Source organism: Phaenicophaeus curvirostris, chromosome 2, assembly GCF_032191515.1.
Source record: "Phaenicophaeus curvirostris isolate KB17595 chromosome 2, BPBGC_Pcur_1.0, whole genome shotgun sequence".
In the NCBI taxonomy this organism is placed as follows: Eukaryota; Metazoa; Chordata; class Aves; order Cuculiformes; family Cuculidae; genus Phaenicophaeus; species Phaenicophaeus curvirostris.
Window position 1 is genome coordinate 66181966 of NC_091393.1, and position 15658 is coordinate 66197623.

Here is a 15658-nt window from a genome sequence, read left to right on the forward strand (position 1 = left end):
CCTCATTCAGTGTAATACTGATTGCTTTTCTAGATAGAAAACTGCTACTTAATACATGGCTGAAAAACAGGAGAGGCTAGAAAATTTAAGATGAAAGCATTCATTAGCATATTTGTCAGATCACTGGCTTTGTTAGCGCATGGGAGCTATCTAAGAGCAGCCCTCATGCTGCGAATGTCTCTGATATGAAGTACTTCGAGCGCATTTTCTGCTAGGCTGTAAGCTGACAGTCTTTGATTGGATGTGTTATCCCCATTGCCAGTGCTAACCTACCTAAGTAAAGTGACTCAAATTAAAAGGAAATCTGTTAAATGCTTTATTGTGTCTGGATTCAGAATATTGGTTTATGCAGGAGGGAGTCCTCTCAGTAGGTCGTACATGCATGCTACATGTATGTAGTGCATTATGAAGACAGAAAAGGAATACTGTGCACTTTATGTATCCTTTAATACAACTTTCAGATTATTACTTAGTTGTGTGAATCTTACCTTCAGGAACTTCGATCACGAGAAGAGGAGTTGACAAGAGCAGCTCTTCAGCAAAAATCTCAAGAAGAGTTACTTAAACGCCGTGAGCAACAGTTAGCGGAACGTGAAATCGATGTACTAGAGCGTGAGCTGAATATCATGATATTCCAGTTAAATCAAGAGAAGCCCAATGTAAAGAAGAGGAAAGGCAAATTTAAAAGAAGCCGATTAAAACTGAAAGATGGGCACAGGATTAGTTTGCCTTCAGGTTTGCAATTTCAGAATATATGTTACAACTAAATATACAGGCTTCAGTTCCATGGTTAATATTTTCAGTACTGACTACTCTTTTAATTCATTGCCAGGTCCTTCTACCCTAATAGTGCAAAAGGATATGGTAAGAATTGTGTAGCCCTTTCATTCATCCCCTGTCCTAGATAAAACAGCTATCACACATTCTTGTGGAGTAGTCTTCATTTCAACTGGAAGAATGTGGTGGCTGATTCAGCTAGAAGTTTGGAGGGAAATATTAATAGCATGGGAACCAAATGATTTAAGAATGGTTTGAAGTTCAGATTTTTGCTGTAATTCTTTTTATGCAGATAGAAGGTACATTTTTATCACATCCCACAACTTTCTAACATAATCAAATTTTAGTGCTGTTTGCCCTAAACTTGCGAATACGTAGTAGAAAAGCAGCTCTTCCTAAAGGTGGGAGGTACAGGTGTGGTAGGTCCAAATTGGCATGCTTCTTGCAGTTGCAAATAAAGCAGCAGTTAGTCTTCAGTGCCTTGCTGATTGCAAGAAAACACTGTAACAGCAGCTGAAGATATAATTTCAGAATACAAATGAACGATAGAGCATTTAATTCCCCCCATGAATGCGTTAAAATGCCCCCCTTTGCTAAAGAGATGTGTTTGTAGAGAGTTGGATTCTTTCAGTGTTAGGGACTGGTTCAGTGGTAGCTTTTTAATGTTGCCACGAGGTGTCACTATGGAGACTCATGGTAACGCCAAAGATTGGAAAGCCTTCAAAAGTGCTACCAGCATCCTGGTGTTGATGGGTTTCCTTTTAGTGGCTACCGGGTCAAGTCTGTCAGTTTATTACTAATGCAGTAAGAACTTACTGTCATACTAACACAGGTCTGACCATATCATAGTTGTCTGGTAGCTGAAAGAGACAAAGAGGGCAGTGATATTTAAAGTACTGTTTCAGCCCTAGTGAAATAAGTTTATTTTTCCTTGTCTTAAAAATAATAATAGCAGTAAATAAAATAAAAATCATGCTCTAGCCTCCCAGACAAGCATGTTAGATTGATTCATGGTGGATCACAGGCTTAAACTAAATATTTGGTCCTTTGTTTCCAGTTCTGCTCATATTTAACTTCAAAAAGTGATAAGAAGAAACGGTTTTATTCAGAATATCACTTAGCTCTTTGTTGTCAGGAATCATCCAAATAAGCTTATCTTTGATACAAGTCTGTTGTTAAGAATAACACACAATCTAATAGCACTGATGATAGGGATTAGAGACGGGCATATGGTAAAACTTTATTTTGTAAAACTTTTCCTTCTTGCCTTTTGTTTTTGTTCTTTTATTACTACATTGCTATAAATATTTGTAATTCTGTAGTCTGGTGTCTTGTTTTTCTGACACACTAGCAGATGTGACATCTTTGTTAATGCTACTTTTTATGTTGTCTATGAATTACATTTTAAAAGAAATAAGGCAAATCTGATTGTCAGGAATATTGGTTGATTTGAGATGAAATATTGATGGTTTTCTTTCCCTTTGTGCAAACCAACAACAGTTTGTAATTTGAATGCTTCTCAGTTTTGGTCCACTTTGGACCTACCTGCTTTTGTTGACGTTACCGCAAAGCTATCATACAGTGTCTGTGAAGCTGCAAAGCCAGTTTGATGCAATATTGAAATTTTAAATTGAGTGTTAGTTTGTCAGTGCTTTTAATATGAACATCTATTACAGTATGAAGTCTAATTCATTATATAGGTTTAAGTGTTTTAAGAAGTACAGCAGTATAATCTGCTGAAGCTTTTTTTTTTTTTTTTAGAACGTTAAAACTGATGTGTTTTGCTCCCTCACAGATTTCCAGCATAAAATAACAGTGCAGGCATCCCCTAATCTAGATAAGAGGAGGAGTTTAAACAGTAACAGCTCAAGTCCATCAAGTAGCCCTACAATAATTCCTCGTCTTCGAGCTATACAATGTAAGTTTCCACCATTTCTGTTTGTTCATTTGGTTAATAGAGAATATATTTTTGTTTTGTATTTCAGTGACCATATAGTCACTGAAACATTGTTAGTAGTATCAGATTCCAGACAGATTTCTGTCTGACTTCCTCTTCCCTTAACATTTTCAACTTGTTCTTTGATGGGAGGGATAATCTTGCTAAAATGCTAATTGATTTTAAGTAATTCAAAATTATTGTGAATACTGTATATCATACCTTACCTTAACTTCAGGAACGCTTTTGTGAACTGTCTTGGATAAAACAATGAAAAATCAAAATTTATAAAGGCAAAGTGTCACGTTTAGAACACATGTAAGGTGGAAAACAAGTTTTTATTAGGTATGGGAGTTGGTAAAGGAAATCAATTATGGACTGCTGAAAGTAAAAGGGGGAGAAAAAAAAGAAAGATCCAGAGAATAAGGAAGTCTTGTAAGTTGGAAAGGCCAAAGAGTTAGCCAGCAACCCAGCTTGCTTATGTCAAAAGAGAAGCAAGCTTTAAGCAAATGCAGACCCAGAAGAAAATAAAAAATAAAGCTTGCTTTAGTTTTTTGAAAACAAGAGAAAGAAACAAAAATAAAATTGTGGGTACATGGATATACTTGTACGTCTACTTTATTTCATGTATGCTCATGACAGAAGGGAATGTGTGCTCATGGTCATGTAGTGGAGGAACGATGAATATGGAAGAAAACTCATCATATTATTACAGTGAAACCCACCTTTATATTTGGGAGTGGCATATGTAGTGATAGAAAACAATTCCTGTTCTGTCTTATTTGTTGTGCAAAACAGATTGTCTGATGAGCAACGAAGCTGGTGATGGGGCTGGAGAACAGGTCTTATGAGGAACGGCTGAGAGAGCTGGGGTTGTTTAGCCTGGAGAAGAGGAGGCTGAGGGGAGACCTCATTGCTCTCTACAACTACCTGAAAGGAGGTTGTGGAGAGGAGGGTGATGGCCTCTTCTCCCAAGTGACAGGGGACAGGACAAGAGGGAATGGCCTCAAGCTCCACCAGGGGAGATTTAGGCTGGACATTAGGAAAGAATTTTTCACAGAAAGGGTGATTGGGCACTGGAACAGGCTGCCCAGGGACGTGGTTGAGTCACCTTCCCTGGAGGTGTTTAAGGCACGGATGGACGAGGTGCTGAGGGGCATGGTTTAGTGTTTGATAGGAATAGTTGGACTCAATGATCCGGTGGGTCTCGTCCAACCTGGTTATTCTATGATTCTATGATTATCCATGTTCAGCCTGGAATGTCTTAAATTTCTCTCTATGAAATGAGCGGAACCTGTTCCATGGGATTACTTATGGATGGTGACTATCTTCTCTTGCAAGGGTAGTCATCTCTGAGAAAAATTACTTCAGAATCTGGCTTTGTCAGGTGTAAATACAGAGGAGGGAAAATCAAAATACAGGTAGCTAGCTTGAAGAATTTTTTTTAAAAAAAAACCCAACAGCTTGAAACTTTGTTTAAAGTTTGTATAGAAACTAGATCTCCTCTCCTTTTCTAATACCTCTGCCTTACAAAATCCTTTTAATTATTAATGTCTAAAGGCGAAACGCTGTCTTTTGCAGCAGTATCTGTTATTTGTTTGAACTGCAACTGATAACTGATACAGTTCCCTGGGTGTAGACCATTACTACCCATACATTGTGGATAGAGTAGAGGTGGGCAAAAACTCTGTATTGCTTTTCTTTTAATAAGAACTTGAGATAGAAGGAAAGCTATGTAGTCTTTTTCAGAAGTTAGCTGACATGGTATCTATGTAGATAATGGTATCCCAGCATCAAACATTTGATGGGTTTTTTGGTTGTCTTTTAGCTGCAGAAAGTTAAGAAAGTTTTTTCTTAGTAGAATGTCATAATTTCGTATAAACAAGACTGTCTCATTTTCTTTGATTCTTCTTGCTCTGTATGGAAATGCATGGAAATGAGGCAAGTATTGGGTGTTGTCATGTTTCTGAGAAGTGGAGTGTCTTTTTTTAAATACATAGCCTTATGTAAGCCATAGGAGAGCCACTCTTTGCATATATGCTAAGTGCCACTGGGGATTTTTCTTTTTTCTTTTTTTTTCATTTTCTATGTTTGAGCAGACATTTGTATTTGTAGGACATATAGGACAACATAAAGGCTCTCCTTTAGAAGAAGTATACTTACGTTTCTGGGTTTGGATCAGCAGGCTTTACCTAAAAGCTTATCAGATCTCTCATGAGTATCTAACTGAAAACAATTTAGCTTCCACACCCATCCGCACCTGTGCAAAATAAATGCCCTTTCCCATAATAATGTTTTATCTTGATTTAACTTCAAAGTGTCTTTGTTTCAAGGAGACTTGTTCAAATACAGGTGATTTGAACAGGCGTATCTAACAATTGGTTACTTGATTGCTTCACTTGGTCCTGAGCAAGACTAGCTTCCAAATCCAAAAATTTTTAAGTTAAAATAAAACTCTAGTTAATTGTTAATCTTGTTATTTAAACAAATACAGCTGATTCTGAAAGGTGTTTTAAATGGGGTAGGAGGAGAACCAGTAAGATATATGTTCCATAGGTCCTGGAAATGTGATTGAAAAAGAGAGTATAAAGAGTACTACAAAGGAGGTTATGCTGGCAGTAAGGTGTATGGTGAGGCAGATGGAGTGCTGTGTGGTGCAGGAGTGGCAGAACCATGGGCATGTAAATGCCACCTAATTTATGATGCTGTTAGAACTGGCTAACTTGTTTTTCTCTTAAGTCTTTTTGTCACGGCTGTAAGCCTGCCCCACTGAGAGCAAGTTACTTTTCCAGTTATTCAGTCATATATGAAAATCCACTTGCCTGGGTCTGGCCCTGGAAAGAGGATCTCTAAACTCTGCAGTAAAACCCCTTTATCAAAATATGATCAATTCTTCATAGATATGGGTTTCATGACCCAAAGATAAAAATAAAGGAAACAGTTTTATTTCTGAAATCAACTTGACTAAGATGCCTACTACATTCTCTTAATTTTTTCTCAGTGATTCCCAAAACAGATACACACACAACTAATGGCCGAAGAAACAGTGTATATGTATACCAGCAAGATGTAGATATCACAAGTGAATGTGAACTTCCCAGTGGGGTTGTGAAAAAAGGCAAGATTTCATTATGTTTGAAAGGTGTTGGTTCTGCTTAATTCAACAGTTGAGACAGTGACAGACTAAGCATTTAATGAAGGTTAGAGACTTTAAAAGTACAATTTGTTTTGGTGTAGTGAGAAAGAAAATGTTAATCATTGTCACAATTGGAATATTCTGTTTCATTTTATATCAATAGTTCCACAGCCTATATTTTCTTCATTGGAATTTAAGTGCTCAGTCTAACTCACTTGTCTGAATTACCTAGATATAATGTTCTCAGTTAAAGGAAGCATGGAAAATATGATTCATTTGCCACTTAATCTTCAATTTGTGTCTCTTGTCAGCTAATGAATTATTTTTCTTGCTTGCTCATCTTTTTGGATCAGTGCAGCTTGCATGGTGGTTTTTGGAAAAGGAAAAAAGATTATCAAATTTTGTCTACTTCTTGTATTACTGTTTCAAAATGCTCTGTTCAAAATATCTTGGGTTTAGATATACTATTTACAACTGGGTTTTTTGTTTGTGTTTTTAAATCCAATCTATAGTAACATCAGATGAAAGCAACAGAACTTGGGGAAGGAGTACAACTTACCACCAGGAAGAGTTTGAAGATGTGAAGAGATGTTTTAAAAAGAGAGGGTGTACATGGGGACCAAGTTCAGTTCAAACAAAGGATCGTGCAGATTGTAAGGACAAGTATGTCTACTATATTCTGTTTGTTTGATAATACAAGTGTTCTTGGTAACTGAATCACTAACATAGCGAATGAATAAGAGGTTCTGCAGTTACAGCTATAAATTAGTCCTGCCTTTTAACTGATTTAGTAATTACATTAATAATGAGCAGCTCCCCAACATAGACTTCAGTATTGAACTTACTTATCTTGAGGCTTTAGTGTCTCTTATCTATTGCTCTTTATCTCTGGTTTTTGAGACTTGGAACATACTGGGATGCTGAGTTACTAATGCATACCAGGCATTTATGACCTGTCTGTATTTCTTGCTCTTCGTCCGATTGACTTGAGTAATTGCAAGCCATGGCTCCCAGTGGGCACTTGCAGTACAATTAAATAAGGCTGACTGACTTTGCATATGTGAAGAACAATTCGCAGAACTAACGTCATTTATACTGGCAAGCCCCTTGGACACCTTCACTTTCAGATTATGTTTTGATTAATTAAAACTGGCGATCAGCAGTTTTTCTAAAGTGAGAGATCCTTTTCCTTGCCTTTTCTAGTATAGAAAATTATTTATAACACACTTTCTTTTAAGGCCTGAAATTTTCATCTTATAGGGAATATCTGATATATAAGGCATGTGTCAATTTTTAATCATATGCTGTGCTGTTATATTCCATTTTCTTGCCTTTGGAAAGCTTTTTTTGTTTTCAATTTTCATACTGCATGTTAATAGTTTCAAAAGAAATATATTTTAGTAATTTTCTGTGGAAATGTATATGGTATCCCCCGTAATATCAAAATAACTATTCTTATTTCAGAGTAAGACCCCTTTCAGATGGCAGCAACCCTTGGTCGACCCTTCTAATGAAAAATCAGAAGGGTGTTCCCTTAGCGTCACTATTTGTGGACCAAGGTAAGAGCTGATATTCTTAAAATGTGAAATTTGCCATATAATGGCATTAAATATACCTCTACTGTTATAAATTGTATTGCTTGAATTCCTCAAGGATTATTCAGATTCTTAGAAGACCAGTCATGTGACAAATAGTTTTTCTGTGAAAAAATGTATTGATAAAAAAATGCAATGTTAATTTCTTCATGTTTCCAGCATTACCAGCTAAGAAATACACATGGTGTTGGCAATACCACAGATTTTTTTTTCAACATTTTTGAGCTGCAAGTTAGTCTGAGAGTTGTGTAGTCACCATGTTTTAGCTTCTTTTAAAAAGAAATACCTAAATAAGTAATTATCTTGACATTTAAGTGTCATTAATGACTTATTGTTAGTGGGCCTTGCATAATTGTTTTTAAAAAAACGCATAGTTCTTTAAAAACCTGTAAGCCCTTATGTGTTCTCAGATATTAGTTCCCTGTTATTTAAATGAGACTATCTTTCTAAGTTTTCCAGAAGAAAAAAATGTAGATTTCAAATCTTAAAGTTGTTTTTCCATCATTTAAGAGTTACAGAGAAATTGCAAGGAAAAACATACTTAATCCTCTCAGGATCAGGAACATAATAGCTGTGTGTTGTGAATTATGTCCATTAATATGCTGTGGCTATACATTCGTAATAATTTTCAAATATGCACTAAGGATCTGAGAAAATAGTTACCAGTATCAGGGAAAAACTGGGATGTATCTTAGTGGCTAGATTTATGCTAGCTGGAAGAGGAAATGGTAAGTTCTTTGGATACTGCTTTTTTTTCTGTTTCCCAGGAAGAAGGCATTTTCATTCTCTTATATACTGATAGGGGTATAAGTCAAGGTTTCACGAGTAGTAATTTTATAGATTTATTAGCTTACTACTTACTCTCTATACAGAAAGATTATACAAGTTTACATATTTGAATTTCAAATATTTCTGTGTTTATTCTGTAGCATTCAGTAATTTATAGTAGAATAACACATGTAAGTCAAATTATACCTTCCTTTTTATTTGTCATTATTTTTTTAGTGAAATTTACTATTTTAGTGAAAATTACTTTCTTTTTTTAGTGAAATTTCCTTGTCACTCTAGACCCCTGTGACCTAATTAATTAATTGGAAAAATGTCTTGTAATTCACTGGATTTTGGAACTGGTGTACCTACGCAGTCGTGCAATAGCGAAGTAGCTGAATTGTGATCTTAAAGTATACTGTAATGTTTTATAGGTGTCAGTACTGATAAGAAACATCTCCCTGAAGGTTTGGATAGTAAAAGACCAAAGCCAATTAAGCTGCCAAATCAGGCCTATATTAATCTACCTCTTTGGAAAGATGATCAGGGAGAGAATGCAGTAGAAAATGAGAGCTTTGAAGAAGGAACCTCTGCTAGTTCTACAAATAGTACTCCTCAAATGACACCCACAAACAGTCTGAGCAGGACGCTGCAGAAAAAGAAGACTGATTCAGTGCTATATGGGTGTGCTGTCCTCCTTGCGTCTGTTGCCCTGGGCTTGGATATCAGAGAGCTGAACAAATCACAGGGTCCAGACGAACTCTTGCCTAAAGATGAAAAGAAGAAGCGTGATGGAATATTTCAGCGTGCTTCCAAATTTCGCAGGAGTGCCAGCCCTACAAGACTGCAATCCAGGAAAGAGGAAACAAGTATTCCACCTCTAAATCCAGCTGCAAATACTGTGAATCTTCTTTCTATGCCCTCCGTTTCCACAAAATGCCTACTTCAGCCTGACGGTGAAGATGCATTTGTAAGCACTGTGTTTGGTGATTGGGGTCCCTGTAGTTCCACTGATGACTTCTCATCTGAAACTTGTGAAAGTAAGAGAGAACAGAGGACACAGCTGGCTCCTAATGCAGTTTCTGCAAGATTAAAAAGTCAACCTTTTAATCTTTGTCTGAAACAAGAATCTTGGAATGTGCCAAATGATTCCTTGTCAAAGCTGAGTGTGTTGGGTCACAGGCGAACCTTATCAGATGGGAACAATTTTCAAACCACAGGTGGGTAATTAACTTAAAAATGCAGGGGATTTTAAAGTATAGAAACAGAAAATGCAGGGGAACTAACCATTCACTAATGAGTTCCTAGGATTTGTGTTACACTGTTGTGTTAGCTGAACCACCATAGTTGTACATGGGTAAGTCTTCTGTGTCTAAACCCTGAATAAACTACCTGCACTTGGAATAATATACTGTTTGGAGTGTGGGTATGGAGATTTAAGAGGAAGAGATGTTCACTTTAAGGTGTCATCTATTGCAGATATTACAAAAATAGGTTTCCTCTGTCTTTTCATGTCAGTGAAAACCTGCTTTTTGTGAAATGTACAGTATTAGCATTATGGCTGAAATAAACTGAGGCAGTGTCAGGTGCATGTATTATGTAAGTGTGGACTTCCTGAGACTGAGAGTACACTTGTTTACTATAGTTTCACAGTCCGCATAGGAGTGACTAAGCATCATTTTAGTATTACACATTAACTTCAAGAAAAGCAAGTGTGGTTATGTTTTGGTTTGCTTGTTTGACCTAAAAGTTATGTTACATGTTCCACAAATCCTTAAGTTAAGCTGTTGCTAAACATTTAAGCTGATTTCCATGTGAATGGATAATTTCATGATTAATGAGTTTTCAAAAAGAAGTTCTAGATTGGAATACTGGTGTTCTATGGTGACTTAAATGTTATATTCTTTATAGCTCTCTGTGCATATGTAATTATTTAAAATAACTGAAGTGGACAGTTTTGTGGGGCTTTATTCCAGTAGTAATGTTCATCCAGTTACTGGATGGTTAATGCTTCCTCTCTATATTTATATTTTAGCAATAATAAAAAAAAAATCTTATGGCCTCTAGCAGAGCGTATACATGCAAAAGTTGATTTTTGGGCACTGCTGCTCCTTTCTTAGGAGATTCTCCACAAATGTACAACCCTCTTAGTTTTTTTGAGGGGAGCCCTAGTAAATTTGTGGGTTTACAAATGGCAAAGAAATCAAGAAGTCACATAGCTTAAATTGTCTTCTTTTTTTGTCTGGCTTTTCCTTTCCCCTAGCTAATGGATTTGCTTCAGCCAATGGGGTCTCCACGTTACCTGTTCTGTCAGTTACTGGAACTCTGCGCTCACCATCTGTTCAACAAAGACACAATCACAGTGGTGTTTCAACTGAAAAGCAAAGTGCTGTCAATGTTATATCAAGGCCTCGACCTTCTTCTGTAAGAAGTAAAATTGATTCCTGGCAGATTATTCCTCGTATTGTTAAACCAAACTCTAAAGACTCTGAATATTTGGAGGGCAATACAGATCCAGGTGTTACCCTCTTTCCAGGTACAGAGGAAAGAACTAACTGCCACATGCCCTCCTTACTTGATATCGATGCAGAAGGTCAAAACAGAGACTGTACTGTGCCTTTATGTAGAATGAAGAGCAAAACTTGTCGGCCATCTATATATGAACTGGAGAGAGAGTTTTTGTCATGAGTGCCTTTCGTTTTTAAAATGTTTGCTTTATAAAGGGGAACAAATAGAAAATTTTTGTCCATTTAATGCTTTGTGCTGCTGTTTTCTGATGTACTGTGACAAAAAGTACCAAAATTATTAAAATGGGCAGCTAATTAACAAAGTGTGGTTAGGTGCCTTTTTCAAATGTTCCTTGGAATCCCAGCTAGTAACTCTAAAAGGACAATGCTGCAGAGTAGTATTCCAGGTAGCCTTTATAAGTGTATTTTGGATGACTAAAATAACATGCTGGCCTCCCTCTGCAGTGTCACAGAAGTTTGCTTTAGATTTGAGGAGTTTGCCTAGGAATTTAACTTTTACATGGGAAAAATTAATTACATACAGTAAGGTTATATTCCATCAAGTTTCACCTAAGAAGCGGTTGTCTGCAGCTTGTAGTGGCCTGTAGAATTAGGGAGGGAGGGAGGGTATTTGAGGTGCTGGTGCAGGCGGCTCTATCCCTTCCTCATTACAGAGCTGGTTACTCTTTTGGCTTTTGGTACTGGAATTGTTTAAGGACCAGCAGCTGAATTTGCAGTCTTTGCCCTTGGGTTTTGTGAGAATTTTCAACTATGTGCATTAGTTCCTCCAGAAAGTTACACTGCTTATATAAACACTTAGGTTTCAGCCACCGTATCAATTTGAGTGGGTAAACTTTAGTATTGTGATTGGATTAAAAGTATTTGACATACTTTCTAATGTGAAGAAACATTCCTTGGAGGTAAGGATACACTGGAAAGTAAATATTTGTAATCTTCATCTTTTGAAGACTACAGTGTTTGCACTGAGAACAGTACTTTTCGTTTGGGATTTTTTTGTTTGTGGCAGAGGGGTTTGTGCCCCTTCTTGCTTTTTAAACTCTGCTGCACCTTGTATCGAGGAAAGATGATGGGTTTTAAGGATTATCGCTTTTGGTGTTAAGTGAACCAACGGTGTGTTTTACTGCCCTCGAATTTTAAAACTGCGATAATTTAATATTACATCTTTCAATATAATCTCAGAAGTTTTTCTTCCTGAAGTTACTACTGAGTGCCCAGTTATTCATATTTAGGAATTACAGAGCAGAAACAGATATGCTTGACAGGTGATAGAAAGGTTCCAGATAATTCCAAGCAGTTCATTGTGGGGGGAGGAACATTTAACCTTGATAACACTGATAGTTTAATTTTTTACAGTATCACTAAGATTAAATAAAACCAAATGTACAATATGCTTGCCCTATGAAAGTGTTTCTAGAATTAAAGGAACACCCCTCATATTCTAGTATTTGAAGTCTTAATTTTGCATATCATATGACATTTAAATAGTCTTCATAAATAAAATTACATAATGTTAGAATAAAACTACTATGTTCTTATTAGAACACTATTTTGTTGAGGCCTCTATTTTAAATGCTTTCTTCTCCTTTGCTCTGGGATCTGGGAGTTCACTTGTTAAGTAGAATACACAATTGCTTAAAGCTTCAAAACCAAGAGATTATCAAAGAAAGTTTCTGTTCTGAGACTGGTATGCAATACAGTGGCTACCTTGAGGGTGACAGATGATTAGACATATAAAATCATGAAGTATTCATCACACAGAGAAGAACTCAGAAAATTAAACTTCCCAGTTCTCAAAGTGAAAATAGAAAAGGATTTCCTTAAAGTATTAGTTTACCAAAAATAAAGGCATAACCACTAGTTGTCTGTAAAACTAAATGCCTGCATAGCAGATTAAGTTATTACATTTTGTTCAAACCTGTTTCTGTTTCAGTATTCTTAGTTCTTTGTCAAGATGATTCAAGTTGCATGCTGTTCTTTGTCTTCAAACTTCAATTTAATCAGAACGCTTTAATAGATGTCTATTCCAGTTTTAGTATAAAATGTTTTCATAAAATAAAAATCAGTAGAGTAATACACATGAATCACATTTTAAGTATTGCTTGATATCAGGTTTGTCTCCAAGCCTTTATTAGAATTTTGGACCAGTATGTATATTTCAGTTCTTTCTTGATCTATTATTCCTGTGTATTACTGAGAGAAAATGAGTTGATTGTATTTTGTGTTTCTGAAGAAAGTATCTCTGGCTTTCTACAGGAAAATCTCAGGTGCTGAAGTATTTTGACTTGTAAACTTGTTCTGTTCTGTACTTTTAAGGTTTATATAATTTTGCGTGTTGAATTTTGCACCCTATGTTTTGTAATCAGTAGTATCAGCAAAAAAAGCCCTTTGTGAGCTATGTTGTTTTCACTTATCTCTCTTGTAATTAAACAAAGATTTCTATTCCTGTTCAGTGCATAATTTCCCATATTTGGGACTTACGATATCACCAGCCCACTGTATTGTAACTAATTTAGAAGTTTGTATCACACTTATTCTGAGACAGTTTAGGTAAGCCATCCCAAGCATTTCTGTTATGTGACACAGTTTTGGGTTTTTTTTAAGCTATAGTCTGTAGTGCTTTATAATTGTTTTTTATAGTTTAAAATTATAGGCCAGTCTTCACTGAAATTAAAAAGAGAAAAAGAAAAAAGTTATTGCAGTCATGGTTTCACAGTCTGCATTTCACTTTTCTCACTAGAGAAATCTTCCATAAAGGTAGAGTGAACTTGTGTGCATCAAGTGATCTGTCTTAGTTAAAAGTATATTTATTTCAATATAGGTTAATAACCTGACCAAATAATAAATTATCTTGATTGTTTTAGCCTAAAACTGAAGGTGCTTACACTACAAAAATTAAGATAAACACTTGACATGCTGTTTTATGAAACCTGATGATTTAAATGTTTTTATTTAAAAAATAAATGTTTTGTAGCTACTGTATTGCAAAGTGACCTGAATTTTCTTGAAAAATATATTTTAATTCTTCCTTACCACATACAAAGGAGTTTTCTGGTGAATAACCAGGAACTATAGACTATGACCAACCTGTTCTTGGAACATTAGAATGTAATTGTTACTTTAAGATTAATTATCCATTACAGTAATATGAATGTTCCTCTAATTACTTGGAATTGACGTGGGCAGAAACATAAGGTATAAGCTTGTTCTTTCTTTTGTGTAACCATAATATGTCTTTTGATACTTTTACAATGTTGGCTGGGTATCTTAGAGGAGGTAGAGCAGTGGGCTCCCAAATCTCTTCCTTCTCATCCCCAGGAAAAGGAAAACAGAGACAGAAAACTGACTCTAATACAGCTCAAACTACAACATATGTCTATCGTTATTGTACTGGGGAGCACAAAACTGGGTACAGCACTCCAGGTGTGGCCTCATCAGTGCTGAGTAGTTGAGAAAGACTACCTGCTGGTAACACTCTTAGTACAGAAAACACCATGGGCCACCTTTGCTGTAAGGACACATTGCTGCCTCATATTCAACTTTTTGTCCACCAGGAATCCTCAGGTCTTTTTCTGCAAAGCTGCTTCCCAGATAGTTGGCACCCAGTGTGTATGGTGGATTTCCACTTCATGAGATCCCTCTAAGCCCAATTTACCAGCTTGTCCAGCTATCCCCCTTATGGCTGGGATTGAGTTAATTTTCTTCCCGGTAGTTGCTGTGTTTTAGAGTTAGTATGAGAAAAATGTTGATAGTACACTGATGTTGTTAGTTGTTGCTAAGAAGATCAAGGACTGAAGTTTCACATGCTTTCCTGATGAGCAGGTGTATAAGAAACTGGGAGGGGAGCATAGCCAGAACAGCTTACCCAAGCTGACCAAAGAGGTGTTTGATACCATATAGCATCATGCTCAGTATATAAATGGGAAGTTGGCTGGGGACAGGGATTGCTGCTCAGGAATATGCTGGATATTGTTCTCTGAGGTTGGTAAGCAATAGTGTTGTGCATTACTTATTTTGTATGTTTTGTTATCGTTATTCTCTTTTCTTTTTGCTGTCCTATTAAACTGTCTTTCTCTTGACCCCCAAGTTTTCCTTTTTTTCCTGATTATCCTACCCATCCAAGGACTAGGGCGGGTGGGCTGTGAGAAAGCAGCTGCCTGGTCCTAGTTGTTGTTTTGGTTTAAATGACAATAACGGGTCTCTCTGAATTGGTAGCACAGCTATCTGGTGCATCAGTCACTCTTCACAGTTTTTATATCATCTGCAAACTTGCTGAGGTTATATCCTGTCCAGGTTTTTAATGAAGATGTTAAACAGTATTGGCCCTACTATCCACCCCTGGGGTGCTCCAGTGGTGACTTGGTGATATTTAAGCAAGTTGTAGTTAATAACCAGATCATATTTTATTCATGTGATATTAAATACTTTTCCTGAGTGATTTAGGTAATTGCTATTCTTCAATTGCTTTCAGAGGCACTTTTTTTTTTTCCCATTTCAAAATTAAAGGCTTTAGTGGGGGATTCCACGAGTTAAGATCTGGCATCAGAATGGCCAAGTTACAAGCTGTTACATTAAGAAGCAATTATCTGTTCAAAATCTTTACAGTGTGCTTTAAAAGCAGTGTTACCAGTTCAGCCTGGGCAAGTGAACTAGTCAAACTGCAGTCAAATGTCAAAATTGGTGTCACTCCTTTAGTAATAGTTAATCTCTGCAACACTACCAAATAGACTTCAAAAAAACCATTTGCATTATATGCAAACTTAAGTCTTCCCTTCCACCACATCCAAGTGTGCACTTACAGGGTCTGACAACTTGAGTCTCTTGTGGCTGCTGAAGAAATTTGTGAACACTCTGGTTTCCAAAGGGGTGATGGAGAGGGCATAATGAACTCCTTGGCAGAAAACTGTTAATGTTTCTCCAA

At 36.5% G+C, this 15658-nt stretch overlaps 1 protein-coding gene across 1 annotated transcript in view; it reads left to right on the forward strand.

The window, feature by feature from the left end:
* MAP3K21 (mitogen-activated protein kinase kinase kinase 21) overlaps positions 1-13476 on the forward strand; it is a 42235-nt gene extending 28759 nt beyond the window's left edge. Inside the window, exons 5-10 of the mRNA XM_069852328.1 lie at positions 495-735; positions 2573-2695; positions 6362-6512; positions 7314-7408; positions 8647-9432; positions 10476-13476. Coding sequence (XP_069708429.1) covers positions 495-735; positions 2573-2695; positions 6362-6512; positions 7314-7408; positions 8647-9432; positions 10476-10900 — 1821 coding nt within the window. The 3' untranslated portion in view covers positions 10901-13476. The remainder of the gene's footprint in view (positions 1-494; positions 736-2572; positions 2696-6361; positions 6513-7313; positions 7409-8646; positions 9433-10475) is intronic.
* Positions 13477-15658: the final 2182 nt, after the last annotated feature.